At 41.1% G+C, this 16,700-nt stretch overlaps 2 protein-coding genes across 2 annotated transcripts in view; one reads left to right on the top strand and one right to left on the bottom strand.

The window, feature by feature from the left end:
- Nucleotides 1–1,238: 1,238 nt before the first annotated feature.
- On the top strand, nucleotides 1,239–4,829 carry Tmem252 (transmembrane protein 252). The gene is made up of 2 exons (XM_076841485.1): nucleotides 1,239–1,516; nucleotides 4,562–4,829. Exons 1-2 carry the CDS (start codon nucleotides 1,239–1,241, stop codon nucleotides 4,827–4,829), a joined length of 546 nt encoding a protein of 181 aa, XP_076697600.1.
- Nucleotides 4,830–9,854: 5,025 nt separating this feature from the next.
- Pgm5 (phosphoglucomutase 5) overlaps nucleotides 9,855–16,700 on the bottom strand; it is a 164,638-nt gene continuing 157,792 nt past the window's right edge. The window contains exon 11 of the mRNA XM_076846040.2: nucleotides 9,855–11,726. Coding sequence (XP_076702155.1) covers nucleotides 11,637–11,726 — 90 coding nt within the window. The 3' untranslated portion in view covers nucleotides 9,855–11,636. The remainder of the gene's footprint in view (nucleotides 11,727–16,700) is intronic.

The raw sequence follows: 16,700 nt of genomic DNA, 5'->3' as shown, positions 1-16,700 counted from the left end.
CAGAATTTGTCAGATCCTTCAATATTCTAATGTGGTCAGTGAGACTCAAAAGTGTGTGGGAGAGAGGTGGCGACATAGTAGGCAGGGCTTCTGACGTGTTTGTTTTACCTGGAGGTGGTAACATGCTACTTACTTCAGAGACTGCTCTTTCATCAAATGCCTATAGTCTCATTTGAGAAAGGTAGGACCAGGTTTGAATATTTCTATTGAACTAGAAATGGCAGCGGCTGCTTGAGTAATTGGGGAAAAAAAATATTGAACCAACTCCTAAGTGTTACACAGAAACGACTGTGGGCTTACAATATTTGCCCCCCCCCCCCCAAAGAAAAACTGGAAAGAGTCAAGAATCAGAGCAGAAGTCGCTAGATAGCCTTCTTTTACAACCATCTCCAGAATCCCTCCAAATTCCCAAGGTATGGTCCTTCTCTCTAGCACTCTCCTCCTCCTGTAAAGTTCATCTTATCTAGTTCATGTCCTGGGTGTTTCTCTTGGAGGTTTCCCACTATCAGAATTTGGAAACAACAGGGAGGAATTCATTGAGGGAGGAAAGATAATGATTCCAAAAGCCTTGAAGAAACGCCTTTTTAGTACAGAGGAGAAACCATGAAGGAAATAGTTCCATGAAGAAATGCTAATTTCTCTGGCTTTTAGTGAAGAATTACCCACTGATTCAGTGAAGATTAATCGACCAATGACCTTGGCATCAAAAAGACAAAGACTAGGTGTGGTGGCACATGCCTGTAATGCCAGTTACTCTGCCTGAAGCCAGAGGTTTGCATGTTGGAGGCCAATTTCAGTACTGTAGTGAGACCCTGTTTCAAAATAAAATGAAATGAAATAGAATAAAGTGCAGCCCAGTGGTAGAGTACTTGCTTAGCCTACATGAGGCTCTGGGTTCAATCCCCAGTACTATAAAAGAAAAAGAAGAAGAGATGAAGGACCTCTCTTCAATACCTTGGATCATTTGAGGGTTCCACCCACCAACAAAGAGCAAAAAGCTACGTGAAGCCATTCCTCAGTACACAATGTGGCATTTTTAGGTCCACTCTCTGTGTATACTACAGTAACTCTCAGTGGTTAATGAATAGCTTCTCAGTGCCTGCTTCGTTTAGTTGTCCAAAGGCCAGTTGGTCCCAGAACACATAAAGCTGCAAGCTGGGTAATGAGCGCATTCTCTTGTAGGAAGCCTGGAAGCAGAGGAGTGGCAGGGTCAGGCTGCAGGTTCCGGAGGTGCAAGGATGCAGAACAGAGGTGGCCTAATTCTCTGCACTCTTGCCCTCCTGACAGGTTTCCTGATGATCTGCCTGGGGGCCTTCTTCATTTCCTCAGACTCTAGATTCCAATGTCCAAGAAACTTGATCATGGCATATTCACTTCTGCCTTTGGGGTTTGTGATCCTCCTGGTTGGAATTTTCTGGAGCACCTACCGCCAGGCAAGTGAAAACAAAGGGGTGTTCAGCCATGTGCTCAGACGACAACTTGCTCACCAGGACTTGCCTCTGGCCACGGTGGACAGGTAGGTGCTGAGAGCTGGAGGGAGCAAGAAGGGTTGAGGTGTGGAAAAGCTGAGTGACTTGAAATCCTACGGCAGGGGTGACTTACAAGCCCCATGGGACTGTGTGTCAGGACCAAAGCCTTATTGTTGTGAAATCACTCTTGTTAGTCATTGGAAAGAATGCTGCTATCCTGGGGAAAACCATGAGGTAAAAGGAATTTTCTTAGAGCAACACCACCCTTACCCCTACCATCACCCCTGGTGAAAACCCACCTAAGCAAACTTCAGAGGCTCAACTACTAAGCTCTTGTGTTATATCATGAGGGTTGTCACGAGTTAAAGGGAGGCAATGATTGATTTTTTCCTATCACCTGGTTACCAGGTTATAAGGAAAGTAAGTCCCAGACTGAATTCAGCCACAGAGCCAGTGAGCATGTGACATACAATTCTGTAATCTCTGTGACTCGGGAAGTCCCAGCTCATGTATTCTGGTGTCACCTCATGAAGAGTCATTCAAAGCAAGAAGGTAATGTCCTAGAGTAACATCCAGTTAACCTTATCACCTCACAGGCAAGGACAGCTGTAGCGAGACATTGGCACCCTTGTGAATTGCCAGTAGGAATATAAATTGTGCAGCCACTATTAAAAAAAAAACAAAACAGTGTGGAAGTTTCTTGAAGTATTATATATAGAATTGCTATTTGATCCAGTGATTCTATTCCAGATATATACACAAAAGAATTAAAAACAGGGACTCAAACACATGGGTATCTATCAATGTTCATAGTGGCATAATTCATGATAGCCAAAAGGTAGAAGAAACCCAAACATCCATCAGTAATGTATGGAGAAATGAAAATCAGCATGTAACACAATGGAATATTACCCAGCCTTAAAAAACAAAACAACAACACAACAACAACAACGACAATAAAATACCCAAATCATGGTACCTGCAACAAGAATGAGCCTTGAAAACACTATGCTAAGTGAAATTGTCCAGTCATAAAGAATAGACATCGTGTGATTCCACTTACATAAAGTACCTAGAGGAATCAAATGCATAGAAATAGAAAGTAGAACAGTGGTTATCAGGGCCCACCAGAGTGCTGGTGGAAAATGAAGAATGATTGTTTAATGAGAACAGAGTTTCAGTTTGAGGTGACAGAAAATTTCTGGTGAAGGTCGATCAACAATGTGAATGTACTTAATCCCACTGAACCATACAGATAAAAGACTACATTTATGTTATATGTTTTTACTACAAGAAAAAAAGATCCAGTAACATTTAGTATTAGTTACCTTCTAATTTGGGGGCAAATACAGGACTATTTTGGGATAAAATCTCAGGTATCATTCTTAGGACACAGGCTGCAAGTGTCCATAAGTTCTTTCACCCTCTTTATGCAAGGGTGGGGAATATGAAAGTGTTTTAGTGATTCTGTGTGCCTTAAATACAAGTAATCTTACCCATGACGATACATTTGTGACATTTTTTCTACTAATTAATGAGATACTAATTACAATAAGCAAAACCCATTTTTAATGCTTATCAGACTAACCAGCAAGGTCTCTGGGTTTGATTAAAAATTAAGATAATTGAAATGATTATAGAAGATGCTTCCACAGTGGTGGTGATTTTTGTTTTTGGATAAATGTTAGATGACTTCCTCTAGAGTGTAAGTCATTACGGAAGTGACTGGGTGCCTTTAGGATGTAGTTTAAATTTACTAACACGTGCATAAGATCACACTGTGCTGAAATACTTGAAAGTAAGTCATAAATATCATGATATCCTAGTTTATGGCCTCTTCCTGCTGCACTCTGAGATGCTCAGCTCACTCAGAATGGACAGCTAATCAAGTTGGGAAGTTACATTTCTCAGAAGCTTTGCACTCAAAATAGGTACCTAGGTAGAGGTACCAAAGCCCGTTTCTCCAGTGGTAGAGCACAGGACCTTGGAAATGTGAGTGGCAGTAGAGGGAGGGTGAATTGGGAGGGGTAGATGGGATTTGGGGCTGGAGGCAGTCATCCTGGAGTTGCTCAAATCACTCTAGGAGACGGTTCACCTTTTTGTCCTCGGCACCCTTACGTGTAAGTCCCATGACTCAGCCATGGCTATTCCAAGCGAAGGCTGAGATTTATGCTGTACAGTAGACAGCTCCTTCAGCTATTTGGCTTTGGGCCTGGTAACATTTTGGAATGGAGTTGCGGCCACAAATGGCAGTCCCAGTTCTGTTGTGGTTACACATCATAAACACTCCCTGTTGACACTGGACAGACTCTCTCTCTAAATACACAATTCAAACAAGCTCAACCCATGTCTCTTCCTCACTTCACCCTCAGCCCCAATCCCATTCATGTCAGAGAAGCCAGAAGGATTTAGCAATTAGCAAGGTTGGGCAAGATTACCAATGAGCCCTGGCATGAATGGTTCCTTTAGCCATTGGCCTATTGACATAGAAAGGGCTGCAGCTGAAATGTGTACAAAGCTATCAGTTGGCATGGTTGGAGAAATGAGTGAGTTCGTATGCTCCTTGGAAACTAGTAGGTGAGACTCGAAAGAGTGTCAGGAAAAAGTGGTGGCATTTGGTATAGTTCAGGGACCTGCACATTGATTTTCATTCATTATTTTATTGACCGTGAAATTCTGATACAGTGAGTATAGTGGAGTGGAAGATAATGTGCGTGAATAGGGACATGGATGTGAATGAGTGAAGTGCTGGCCCGACAGAAGTCCATCCTCAAAGTTCCAGTGTCCCCTACCACTGATAAGGATCTCCTAACGAATGGCCCTGATTCCATGAGTGAGCAAGAGAGAACTCATAGCCTGGAATCACAGGCTGGAAAAAAGTGACTAGAAAGATGTATTTGATGACTGATAAAGGGGTTCTTCTGGAAGGGCGGCACATTTTTTTTTTATAAAACTGGTGATGTGAGAGAAAGTACATCTGTTTCAAAAATCAATGTTTCTTAGCAGTTTAGCTTCACACTATGTGAGCTGAGACAGGCATAAAGTCTTAAATGATGCATGCATTACAAGGTTTGTGGCATTTTGTCCTGCAGGCCAGACTTCTACCCTCCAGCTTATGAAGAGAGCCTTGATGCTGAGAAACACACCTGTCCTGCAGACCGAGAGGCCTTGGACATTCCTCCACCTCTATACACAGAGACGGGCTTTGAACTCCAGGGTGAAAATGGTGCCCACCCAGAGGCCCCGCCATCCTACCAAGCATCTGTAGTGGACCTGGTGTCTGCAGCAACATCAGAGGATGCTGAGAGGTCAAGCCAAGCACTGAAGGCAGGACCCATACTCATGGGAATGAGCTGCTAAGGAGCAAGGCAGCCTGGGTCAGTGGGAGGAAAGGCTGCAACAGGGAGGCTGCACAAGAGTGCACTGTGCCACATACGCAGCCAGGCAAGGGCAACACGGGCCCCTGACAGAGTATGGCTAGCACCAAGCAGACATTTCAGAGAACTCTCACTTTCCACAAACCTTCAGAGCCTTGGGGCCAGGCAAGTAAAGGTGGTACCAGGACAGTTCTGCTCTTGTGGGACTCCCCTCTCAACTTCAGCCCCAAACAGTGAAGAATACATGCGGCTTGCTGGGGCAGCCATCAACCTAAGAATCAGAGAGGGATATTTCTGGGAAGGAAATATCATTGTCATTTAATTTTTGGCTCAGTATCTTGTTAGGGGGCTTCATAATTATGCCCATGAACCACCAGAGTGACACAATAATTCACACTGTGAGAGATATGCCCTTGGAACTCACCATTCATATTTTGCATTATTTTATTTTAAGTATGTGTATTTTATTCCCGATGTGAAAGGAAAGCAACCATGATGTTCATTTTCAAAAAGGCTCAAACACAAAATGTTAAATGAGTTATTTTTAAAAGAATTTTTCGTACAAGCAGATAAATAAGATTTCTGATAGACTCAAATTGAACAGACAGAATACTGAATTCATAAAGCACAGAACTGGGGGCGGGGTGGGAGAATTTGTACTAGCCATAAATGGTATTAATTACAATTTGATATAAATCTTGAGACGTTTCAAAAATATTGATATGTAATTCAAGGAATCCCCGGGGGTAAATCTTTAAAATTTGAAAGATGAGTGCCTATATGGACACACCATGATTACCAGAAATTTCTTTTGTGTCTCAAGACAGAGGTCTTGACTTCTAGGGTTGGGACATTTATTTTAAAACCTAATGGTTCCTCCTCAGCTTCATTATGTTTTATGGTATTTTTTAAGAAATAGGACAAGTCTGGTGGTAGAATGCTGGAAAGAGATACAGCCTAATGCTTTTGAACTTGGATGAGGATATTCATCTCTCTCTGGCCTCAATTTCCCCTGCTGAGTGAGGCTTTTGTGCTGGGATTAACATCTGACAGTTCTGGCATGCTTTTTATATGGCAGGCTCTGCTATGAACTCCTGCATGTTATGCAGCCCCCACTCCATCCTTAAGAGATAGGTGCTGTGATTATTTCCTATTTTACAGATGCATAAAACTGAGGCTTTGAGAAGTTAAGAAAGTTGCCCAGTAATACACAGTGCTTTTCAGGAGGGAGGGTGAAGGAGAATCTGTGGAAAGATGTGGGAGGGCCTACTCTCTTTAGACTTTTGTGCTGAGGTAGCTGTGCCTTCCTTCTTTCCTTCCAGAGAACAGTTTGAATTTCTCTCCCTGTTCAGAATATGGGCCCCAACAGTAAGTGGAACTCTGGGGGTTTGCTGCAGTATCTTCCAGCCTTCCGAGAGGTCTCAAAGGTGGCTTTAGGGTTAATGGACTTCTCAATTATAGTGTAAATAAGACTACCTTGTTTTCTGCCAGGGAGCTGGGGCCATATCTGAGTCTGGTTTTCCTTCATCTGGTCGTTATTGTAATGATGAAGGACTCATCCTAATGGGTGACAGCCATGGTGATGGGCACAGGAGAGGCTTTGAATAGTTGGAAGGAAGGGTGTAGATCTTTCAAAGAAGAAAGTCACCAAGATGGGATGGCCATCTAGGGCCTCCTCTTCCCCATCATTACTGAGTGCACAGGAAAAGTATATCCTGACAAACACACAGGAAACTACAGAAAAGGAAACCCTCATCCATGAGGCATACAGTTGGAAATCTGTAATTTGAACCCTTGACCGTGACGACATAACTAGACATGAGATTCATTCATGGTTGTCCAATAGGTAGGTGATCATTTATTAGCAATGCAGTTTCTTTCTTGTCATCTCTTTCCATCCTACTAAAAAACATTCTCTGAGAGTCTGAGCATATTTACAGACCTAAATAGGAATATTACTGGGATTTAACCCAGAGTTTGCATGTGTAATAGAGGACTTTTTTTTCCAACTGTGGGAATCAGGTGGAACATATGTTAGTCTTAGTTTACAAAAGAAATTGTTTTAATCTCTTTATGGCAATAAATTTTGTACTCACCCTTTCTTTTTTGGCATTTTTTTTTTGTATCAGAAAAATTCAGTAGAGGAACATAAGTTAAATTGTCATTCTTCACGTGAAACTAACACAGTGTCAAGATGAATTCATCTCTCTACAAATCTAAACACAATTGAACATCAACTATTGATTCAGAAAATAATCAGGGTACTTCTTTTTAAAGAAAAAATACTACCGGGTATTTAATGACATTTAAAAACATGTACAATGACTTGAGTGCTAAGAACATGGGTATTACCTAAAGCAAATCCTACATTTGAGAGGTCTAATTATTAAAATTCACTGAATAAATCAGATGAAAGTGTCCTATTTTGGTGGATAATAATACTTTGGTCATTCCCTAGAGAATTTACCAAAGGGAAATAGATATTGTATTTAACCTTCCTTCCCAAATTTTGGATACAATGCCTGATGATGGATTGGGAATCATAATTCCATGGAGGGCATTCAGACTGAGAAAATGAAAAGAGGAAATCTCCCTACAGAGATCCTTGCTCTTTCTTCCTCTCAAATGTGAATGGTAGGCTCTCCAGGCAATGGGAAAGGAAAGTGTTCAGAGTTTATGGCCCTCCAGCATTATAATCTCTTAATGTTTCTTTGAAAAACAAGTTTAAATAAGTACCACTACTACCCGGAAGATGAGGATGATAAGATCAGTTACAAACTATGCTGTATCTTTTGCATAGCTGGGATGTTCTGGGTTCAACTCTCCATGCAAAAACTCATGAGGGCTTCTACTAAGACACCTATCCACCTTCAAGATTCTACTTAAATATATTGCCTTTGATGAAGCATTGCTCCTGCTCCAGCATGCAGGAAACATGCTAGGTGCTAAAAAACATGAAGAGATGATAAAGACATGGATTTATATTTCATGTCTTCTATCAAGTTCCATAACAACCTAGGTTGACTCACATACCACTGAGTTGTCAACTCTATGAAATATTTCTACTCCAGCTGGTTGGAGCGGAACAGGCATTCTGCTAAGCTCTGCTGCCTTGGGTAATCTCTTGCTCTTAGTAACTGTTGAAGGTCCAAACACTGATTTACCAGCAGTTACAGTACAACATTTCCAAAGGCACACAGTTTCTCAGACCCTTCTAAACTCAGGAATAGAAATCTCAAGGCACATGTCTGGGATTTCAGCCTCTTCCTGTTTTGAGAGAACCCAGGACATGATCCAGCAATGGGACTGAGTTATATGCTAAGTCATTACCCATTCCTGCAAGTGCTTTCCAAATTCCACACACTTGCCATAATTAATGGATTTGGCTGCCAAAGCCAATCTCGTGCCTTCAGTTGACCCAGCGGTGACCAGTCAAAAGTCACAATTCCATGATCCTTGTCATAGCTCGGGGCAGCCAACTCTCAGCCCAAGGTGCCACCCTGAGATTGTGCACCAATCTGAGGCTTCCTGGGAAGAAAGCATTTATGGCACGTCCAAGCCCGTCAGCCTGTAACATGTAGAATCATGCAACACTATTTGTTCCATAAAACAAATAAAACAAGGTACCCTGTACCTTGGATCAATAAGATCTGACAAATGATTTCACTTAAATTAAAGACTACATACACATTTTTTTAAAAAAAATGATAGCTAATAAACTCAAGAATCCTAGGTAAGGAAAAACACCTTTTGTTCTGGGAAACTGGCTGACACGCAGCAGTGTATTTAACATCTCTGGTCCCCTCACTGAATTCCTCCCCGGCACATGCATTTCCAAGCAGCTCCTGAGTGGGTGGGGGTACTGCCCTGATTGAAAACTACTATATTATGTATATTAGGGCTTGTCTTTTTTCTGGAGGCACATGTTATAGTGAGTGAACACTCAGTGGTATAAGATCACCAGTGTGGCCCTGACTTTCACCATGCTTCATCCATAGTCTCTTCTATAATTGATTCTTGTGATTTCCACAAAAATTCTTGGACCTCTCAAGTCATTTACTTGTAAAGACTGATGGTTGGAGCTCCATCTTTAAGAACACAAATAACATTATATGGGAAAGACTGATTTCCTACATTCCACCTCTCCTGAGAATAAGGCAACAGAAGCTTTAATTTTATGTAAGGCAGAAATAAAAACTTGGCAATGTGAACTTGAGCAGCTTCTAGAAAGAAGCTGTATCCTAGAACCACTGAAGGACCTTCCCTTTGGTATTGTAGCTAAGAAAAAATTGTAAAAATATGTGGTTATGCAGCTGCTTCTTTCCATGGCTGAGCCCAACTGCTTTCTCCACTACAACAATAACACATTGCTTTACATCCATATGTCTACCTCAATTCACCCTACCACACCAACCTCCCACCAGACTCAAATCTTCTCTTGATGAATCCTAGTTCCCAATTCTGGTCTTTCCCTTTGCTCCATTCATCCTAGTGAAATAACATAGCTACAAATCCCAAGAAGTCCTCTTCTGCAGGAAAATACTCATTCCTCATGTCTTATCATTTGTGGATTCCCATGGAACACTTCATATGTCTCTATTGTAAACATTTATGTCTACCTGATTATCTGTGATTGTCACCACCTCTTCAAAATTTACAAATGTTATAGGCAGGAATAGTGTCTTATGCATCTCCCTACTGCACCTTACACAGGAGTCTGCTTGAAGTAGTTGCTCAACCAATACTTGCTGAATGAATGAGTGAATTAGTGAATGAACTGATGGGTGAACATATATTTGAGATACACAGCTCTATGTTGAAATAAATGTATAGAATATTTAAGTGGAGACTACATTTAAACTAAAAAGTTAGAGATGGTCAAAAGTTCATCTGAATATTTTCTCACCCAGAATTCATACACTTAAGAATGCACCTGATTTTCCTGACCAACACATCACAACCACAATGAATGAATGAATCGATGATTATCAGGGAATTGAAGACATAATGAGAACATAAGCTAAAAGGCAAATTTTATTCTCTTGGTGGTATATTTAATAACTACTTCTTTAATATCTCAGCTCAAAACCACTTTCCTAGAACTGTGAAATGAAGGCTGTTACAATGAAAGACTAGAGGCCATCTTCGGTTTTGTTGACTCCCAGAGGCAATTTTGAGCAATTCGGATTTTTTGTTCCATTTACTTAATAAATTCCCTAGGTCATAATAATGAAAAAAGAATGCTTGTAAATATTCTGAAAGACAGATTTATCAGCATAGGTGACCACTCCTGGAGTTTCTCAATGGTGAAACAAATGAGCTGAAACCCGTAACCCTTGTATAAGGTTAAAATAAGGATTTCTTTTTTTTTTTTTTTTATTGGCTACTAAATGTCCTAGCAAGTTTTTGTCAAAAGCATAGATAGAAAATGGAAACAAATGCCTTGCTGTGGGAATGTTTCCTTGCTCGTACTAACCTTGACTACAGCAATAACACATTGCTTAACAGTCAAAGTGCACTAGGTCACCTCGGCAAGTGACACCATCAGGATCAGTGAGCGTGCCGTTCCCAAGGAAGCAGATGTACGCAAACAGGTCCAGGCCCAAGTGTCCTGAGTGCAGAGGAGCCTGCTAGACCTGCAATATTCTTTTCCTGGACAAAGTAAGCCAGATGTGACCCTTTGCTTCTCCAAAGGAGTCCCTACCCTCTCCTTATCTCATCGGGCCATATTCTCCCACCAGCAGCATTTCTTCCAGAATCCATTTCATTTCCTAATTTTACAGCCTTTCATTCTCTCTTTCTTAATAGCCATTACAAGGAAGATCAAAACTGGGTTTCAACAAATACATTAAAATAGGCCCTTACTGGGAAAGCAGAGACAGCATACACAAGGTATGGTGGTTTTTTTGTCTCCTTGGGAGGAATTTATGTAAACTCATGTATTAACCTCTGTGCTGTCATTGACAATGGGCCCACTGGATTTTAAGCATTCATTTGCACATTAATTAAAATTCAGATTTTAAGCATTTCATTTGTCAAGAAACTCCTTGCCACCTGCACAGCAAACGACTGCATTTGAAGGAATGCAGCCAGCCAGCTTGATAGCTAAAATAACATTATGTACAAAACGAGGAACACCCTTTGATAGGTTTTGTTGGAAGTGTGCCACTGTGATTTGGAGGAAGCTCTGGAAGGTGTGAAAGAAGGTGTACAGGGTGTGGGGAGCATGTGCCGTCAGGTGGTTGGCAGCCATGAGGTGGGTTACTAGGAGTTCTGACACCTTATCTCATTGTAGACCTAACCTAGGATGACCCCTCCTTCAGGCTGGGGAGGTCTTCCACCTGCTCAGGGGTCCCAGTGGCTTAGGGTTGGCTTAATTCTGGCACTGCTCTTTCTTTTGTGGTTTTATGACCTTTACTCACATGGCACCAAAGAAGTCAGGGACTGTGATTAATGGGTTCCTTGTCCACTTATTTTTTTCTAAAAAGGGAAGGCCCCTTTGTGTGACAAGATGTAGATACCAAATGATAATAAAAATGACAACTAAAGACCCTGATGCATTTGGAGGAACTGCATAAAACCAAATGAAATGAATCGGTTTTCTTTTAACACCCACCCCTTACCCAGCCCCCCGCCCCAACAGCAAAATATCTTTTGTTTTTTGTGTTTTTTTTTCTTTTTTTTTTTTTTCTCCCAAAGTCATAAGAGGCACAACAGGTAGCAAGAAAGCATCGTGAAGCAGCTCCGGCTGAGTGCTCTCCTTGGCCCGGGTGAGCGATCTCTCCTGCACTCAGGTGATGACGGTGGGTCCTCTGCGGCCAGTTCTCTCGTGAATCTGGGATATTTTCAGGGCAATGGCTATGAGAGGGCTCAGCACTGCCTGGAAAAGAAGGAAAACCATTGTGAACAACTTGAACCAGTCACAAGACAGAACCTGTGATGGATTTCTTAGCATCTGGCTTCAAATTCCAATTTGCTGCTCACAGGCAGTCATGGAGGGTAGGACAGCTGCTTCCTCTGGACCTTTGTTTTCTTCACCTTCAAAAGAGATCAGAGTACTCAGAGCACAAAAGTAGGGTCAGAAGATGATGATCCCCAAAGTCTTACCCAGATCCAAAGGAAATTTACCCGATATAGAGAAGTGCACCAGCCAACCACTAGAAGAACTTGACAGCATGTAATGAACAGTGAATCATGAATACAGGAAGGTCAGAAATTTCCAGTCCTCCTCTGGTATGCCTCCTTCCCAAGTACATCCCCATCCTCCAGCCTCCACCCACATGCAACTCAAGGATAAAAGCTTATTCTTCATTCTAAAACCATCCTATTATCTGGATTCAGTTTCTATTTAAAAATTTGATATAATCCTAATGAGTCAAAGATGGGCCAGTGCATTGGCTAATGCTGCAGAGATTCCCGATCATTCCTTCCCATATTATAACACTGTGGCTGTTATAAGGCACATGTCATGAGAAACCTCAGTGCTTCCAAAGTGGACGGAGGTGGGGTTGGCATAGAGTCCAAAGGACTAGGATCTTGCAAAGGTGAAAGACACAAAGAGGATTAAGCATCATTTCTTGCCCTTTAATGCTAATCCTACCATGAGATTGAAGCACTGTTTTCCAAACTGTGGGGCACACAACATTTGTGATGATTTTAGATGGTGCATGGACACGGTAATCCTTGAAAAGGAGAGAAAGTTGGTCTGTTTTCTATTCATTTTCAACCCTCTGAATTTCATCAAGAAGGAACTGTTGTCTTAGGACTTGAACCAAGACAATGCATGTCTCAGGCAAGAATTACCTAATTAGAAGATTCAATATTTTTATGGAATTTGGCTTTATTGTGTGCTTATATTTATCAAGTGGTATTTCTTCTAAGTAGAGTACCAATGTAAACATTCTACAGTAAATAAACAGATTGAAGTGCAAAGAAGTCAGTCAATATAAAGACAAACACTAACAGAGATGGTATAGATAGAAAATAAGTTTGGGTAACACAGGGAGCAAACACAGATTCCATGATTCCTGAGGGGGGGGGAATCCTGTGCTAGTGATGGGGGAGTCCACCCATTTTTTAGGAATCACAGAATTTCCTTAGATTTTTTTATGATCCAAAGGAGTCTTGGGGAGAGGGCCTGAAAGACGCCCAAGACTGAGTTTTTGCCAGCCTTATGGAATGGAAACCTCAAGCTAAGCTTCCATTTTTAAGGATGTTAAAGCAGAGTGCTTTGTCTTCTTCAACTGCATAAGTAAAGCAAATACATGGGTGTTGGAATGTGTGACCAAACACAAGGGCAGGAACTTTGATTCACTTGGGGGTTAGAATAGGGCCCAATGCTTAAGATATTCAATACATATTTGTGGAATAAATGATGGCACATGAGTTTGATGAAAAGATGGCAAAGCAGGTAGACCTCTACAGACATTCATGAAGGGCATTCAGGATGTGTCAGAGGGATAGCTGTACTGGACTCTTACTGTCTTGTTTTCTTTTAGAAATCACAACTTTGATTCATATAAATCCCACGTGTCATCAACAGGGCCTCATGGGAGGGGGAATTGATTTTCCCGAGGTGACCAGAGAGACCTTTGGAATGGGGTGAAATAAGAGAGGTTAAAGCCTTCAGATGAGAGACTTCTCAGGTGAAATGGGAAGTAAACAGTTTGAGAAACAGAAAAGTATGTGGAATGATCTAGTTTGGTTCCTTCATGTCAGACAAGAAAACTGCGGCATGGAGAGGAGACACTAGTGATTGAGGATCACATATATGTTTAGTGGCTGAGCTGTGACGATAATATAGGGAGGTCCCCTCTACTGCTCTTTCCATAATACAATTCTGATACAAGTTCTGTGAGTGACAATGAAAACTACAGAAGACAAAAGAACCTAAGGGGAGGACTGGGAGAAATATCAGACAAGTTCCAGCCACATGAGCCGCGGGGTTCGAGAAGACTGGGCAGCCATGCTTACTGACCAAGGACAGTGAGAAGAGGAGGTCCCAGGTATGTGGATTCTGGTGAATTCACTGGAAGTTCTAAGATATACATAAATTAAGAGACTTTAATCAATGATGTTGGGAATAAAGAGTTTCTCTAATTCCAGGGCTTCTTAGAGTGAGATAGCTCTTCTACAGTCAAGAGTAGAAACGGTGAGTTTCTTGCTCCAAATCAATGGGCAATGTACCCATTCAACAGTATTAACAATGTGGATCCAGGGCCCTTCTTCCACCTTGCAGGGTTTGGCAAATGCTTGCTGTCATCTCTAGTTAATAAGCATACCAGGCTACAGAGGGAACTGAATTCTGTTTCTATATTAAAATTTGATATTTGTTTATCACAGACTTTTGGCATCAATTTTTCAATACAATATTTTTAAATATTGTATTAGTATATTTATCTTGATTGAGCAGTTTGATGCCTCATCCCTTTAAATTTTTCCACTCAGTTAACCTCATCTGATGTGGTTTGATTCTAGAAATATCTCCTGAAAAGCCTTTGTTTGGGAAGCATGGTCCTCAATACAGCAAGGTTCAGAGAGGGGACTTCTGGGCAATGATGAGAACTGTAACTTCATCAGCAGATTAATCCCTTTGATGGATTAATAATTTGGGTTAGTGGATGGTAACTATAGGCAGGAGGGGCAAGGATGGAGGAACAACCTAGGTTGCTGAAGGTGTGCCTTGGGGATTATATCTTGTCCCTGGTTTCTTGCACTCACTCTCTTTTCTTCCTGGCTACCAGGAACGGAGAAGCTTGCCTCTGCCATCCTTTCTGCCACGATGCGCTGCCTCACCTTGGGCCCAGAATGAAGGAGTCAGCATCTATGAACTGAGACCTCTAACACCATGAGCCAATATAAACTTTCCTCCTCTAAATTGTTCTTGTTGAGTATTTTGGTCACAGCAATGACAAGCTGACTAACATAACATCCCAATCCTAGTCCCATATTAGATTTTAACTTGTTCAAACTCCCTGGAAAGACAGACTTCTCCTTTTTACCTTTTCCTCATCTTCTCTCTTGCTTTATGTTGTTGATGTTTTAATCTATTAGAGCCATGAAACAAAACCAACAAACTGAAATTCTTATTCTTACAGCAATAGGCAGGAAGGGTGCAAATGGATATGAGTGTCACAAGATTCAAAGTAAGTAGAGCTGACTTGGGGGAGAAAACAAAACCCTACACAGACACATAATCACTTACTTAGTAAGATTTGTTATAATTTGTGGAAGGATTCCAGCACTAAACTGATCTCCATAAAAAAATGCACACTTACAGGATCAGAGAAGTATCCTGATGGTGAAGAGTAGGTAGGAGATGATGATGAGAACGGAGAATGGCAGTACTTATCACAGGGGATCTCTGAGGCAGGTAATATAACCTAGAGAATGCTGACCATCCTGCAACATGAAACACTTACATGCCAGCATCTAAAAACTAGGGATTTATAATAAATGCATTTTCCCTGATCACAAGAATTGAGTAATGTCAACACTTGGGTTCAAACCTACTAAATCTATCGTGCCAGATTTCCTCTCCTGATTTCATTCAAATCTTTGGTTTTTATCAATATGATGTGTGCTTAGTCTGAGTCAGTGGTTCTCAAACTTGGAAATGCACCAGAATTGCCTAGGGGGTTTATTAAAATGCAGATGCTAGGTTACCTCCTCCTGAATTTGTTATTTATGAGGTCTAGGGTGGGATCCCTATTGGCACTTTTGGCAAGTTCCCAGGTGATTCTGGTCTGCTGGTCCAGGGACCACACTTTGAGGACCACTACTTTGATGCACACTGGGCACTGCGCCTGTCAAATGCTTTGCTCCAGGTAAGTGTAAGTTGCCCTATTTATAGTTCATGATTCTAACTTCCTGGCCACAGCTGACTCTCTAAGTTATAGGCAGCCAACTCATAGGCCAGGTAGCCACCGACAATACAGCCTGGGCAAAAACTTGAACTAGCTGATGGACTTTTTTTCCTTCACGGATTTGAAATGTTAAGAAATGAAAGAATAGGAGGTTAGCAGTGAGAATTAAACCGTGAAGTTACAATTAACCAATCATCATGGCATAAAGTTCCTTGGCAATCCAGGCATACGGGAAAGCAGAGACTCTGAGAGACTATAAAAATGATAAAAAAGAAGAATGAAACCAAGAAAAGTTAAGAATTAAACAGAGCAGAGAGATAATGGCATGAATCCCAGTAATCTGTAAGGTAAAAATCCATTAACTCCTGCTGTGAGGGCCTGAGTTGGTAGCTATGCTCCAGGACTAGTTTCTGTGACTTGGTCCACAATCAACCCACTCATGGATTTCTTCAGCTAACTTTAATTTTTTTGTGCACTAAAATAAATCAATAATTTTAAACAAATTAAAATAAAATTGAATAAAATAAACATACTCAAGTTGTGTTTATTAAAATTATTTTGAGTAACCATGACTCTTTTCTACTACCAGTGAGAAAAACATTTTTTCCCTTTTATAATTACTTGCAAACTGAAATTAACTTCTGTACCAAGCCAGTTCATGGCTCATATTCTCCTTTCTGCTATAGGTTAAATATCCTTTGTCCAAAATGTGTTTGGGTTCAGAAGTGTTGCTGATATCAGACTTTTTCAATTTTGGAATATTTGTACATATAATGAAATATCTCAGGGAAGGCAATATTTAAAGACAAAATACATTTATACTTCACATATGCTTCATATACATAGCCTAAAGGTAATTTTGTACAATATTTTTAGTGCACCTTTGTTTTGGCTGCAACCCATCACAACCCAACACATGAGGTCAAGGTGTGGAATTTCCCACTTACAGTCTCATGACACACTCAAAAGGATTCAAATTTTGGAGTATT

Source organism: Callospermophilus lateralis, chromosome 2 (assembly GCF_048772815.1).
Source record: "Callospermophilus lateralis isolate mCalLat2 chromosome 2, mCalLat2.hap1, whole genome shotgun sequence".
In the NCBI taxonomy this organism is placed as follows: Eukaryota; Metazoa; Chordata; class Mammalia; order Rodentia; family Sciuridae; genus Callospermophilus; species Callospermophilus lateralis.
This window is presented reverse-complemented; position numbering and strand designations above follow the sequence as displayed.

What these genes read in the sequence shown, in the direction of transcription:
- Tmem252 (XM_076841485.1), top strand. Translation starts at nt 1,239, where the DNA reads ATGCAGAACAGAGGTGGCCTAATTCTCTGCACTCTTGCCCTCCTGACA. An exon ending in CCTCTGGCCACGGTGGACAG is followed by an intron (nt 1,517 to 4,561) that starts GTAGGTGCTGAG and finishes TTTGTCCTGCAG; the next exon opens with GCCAGACTTCTACCCTCCAG.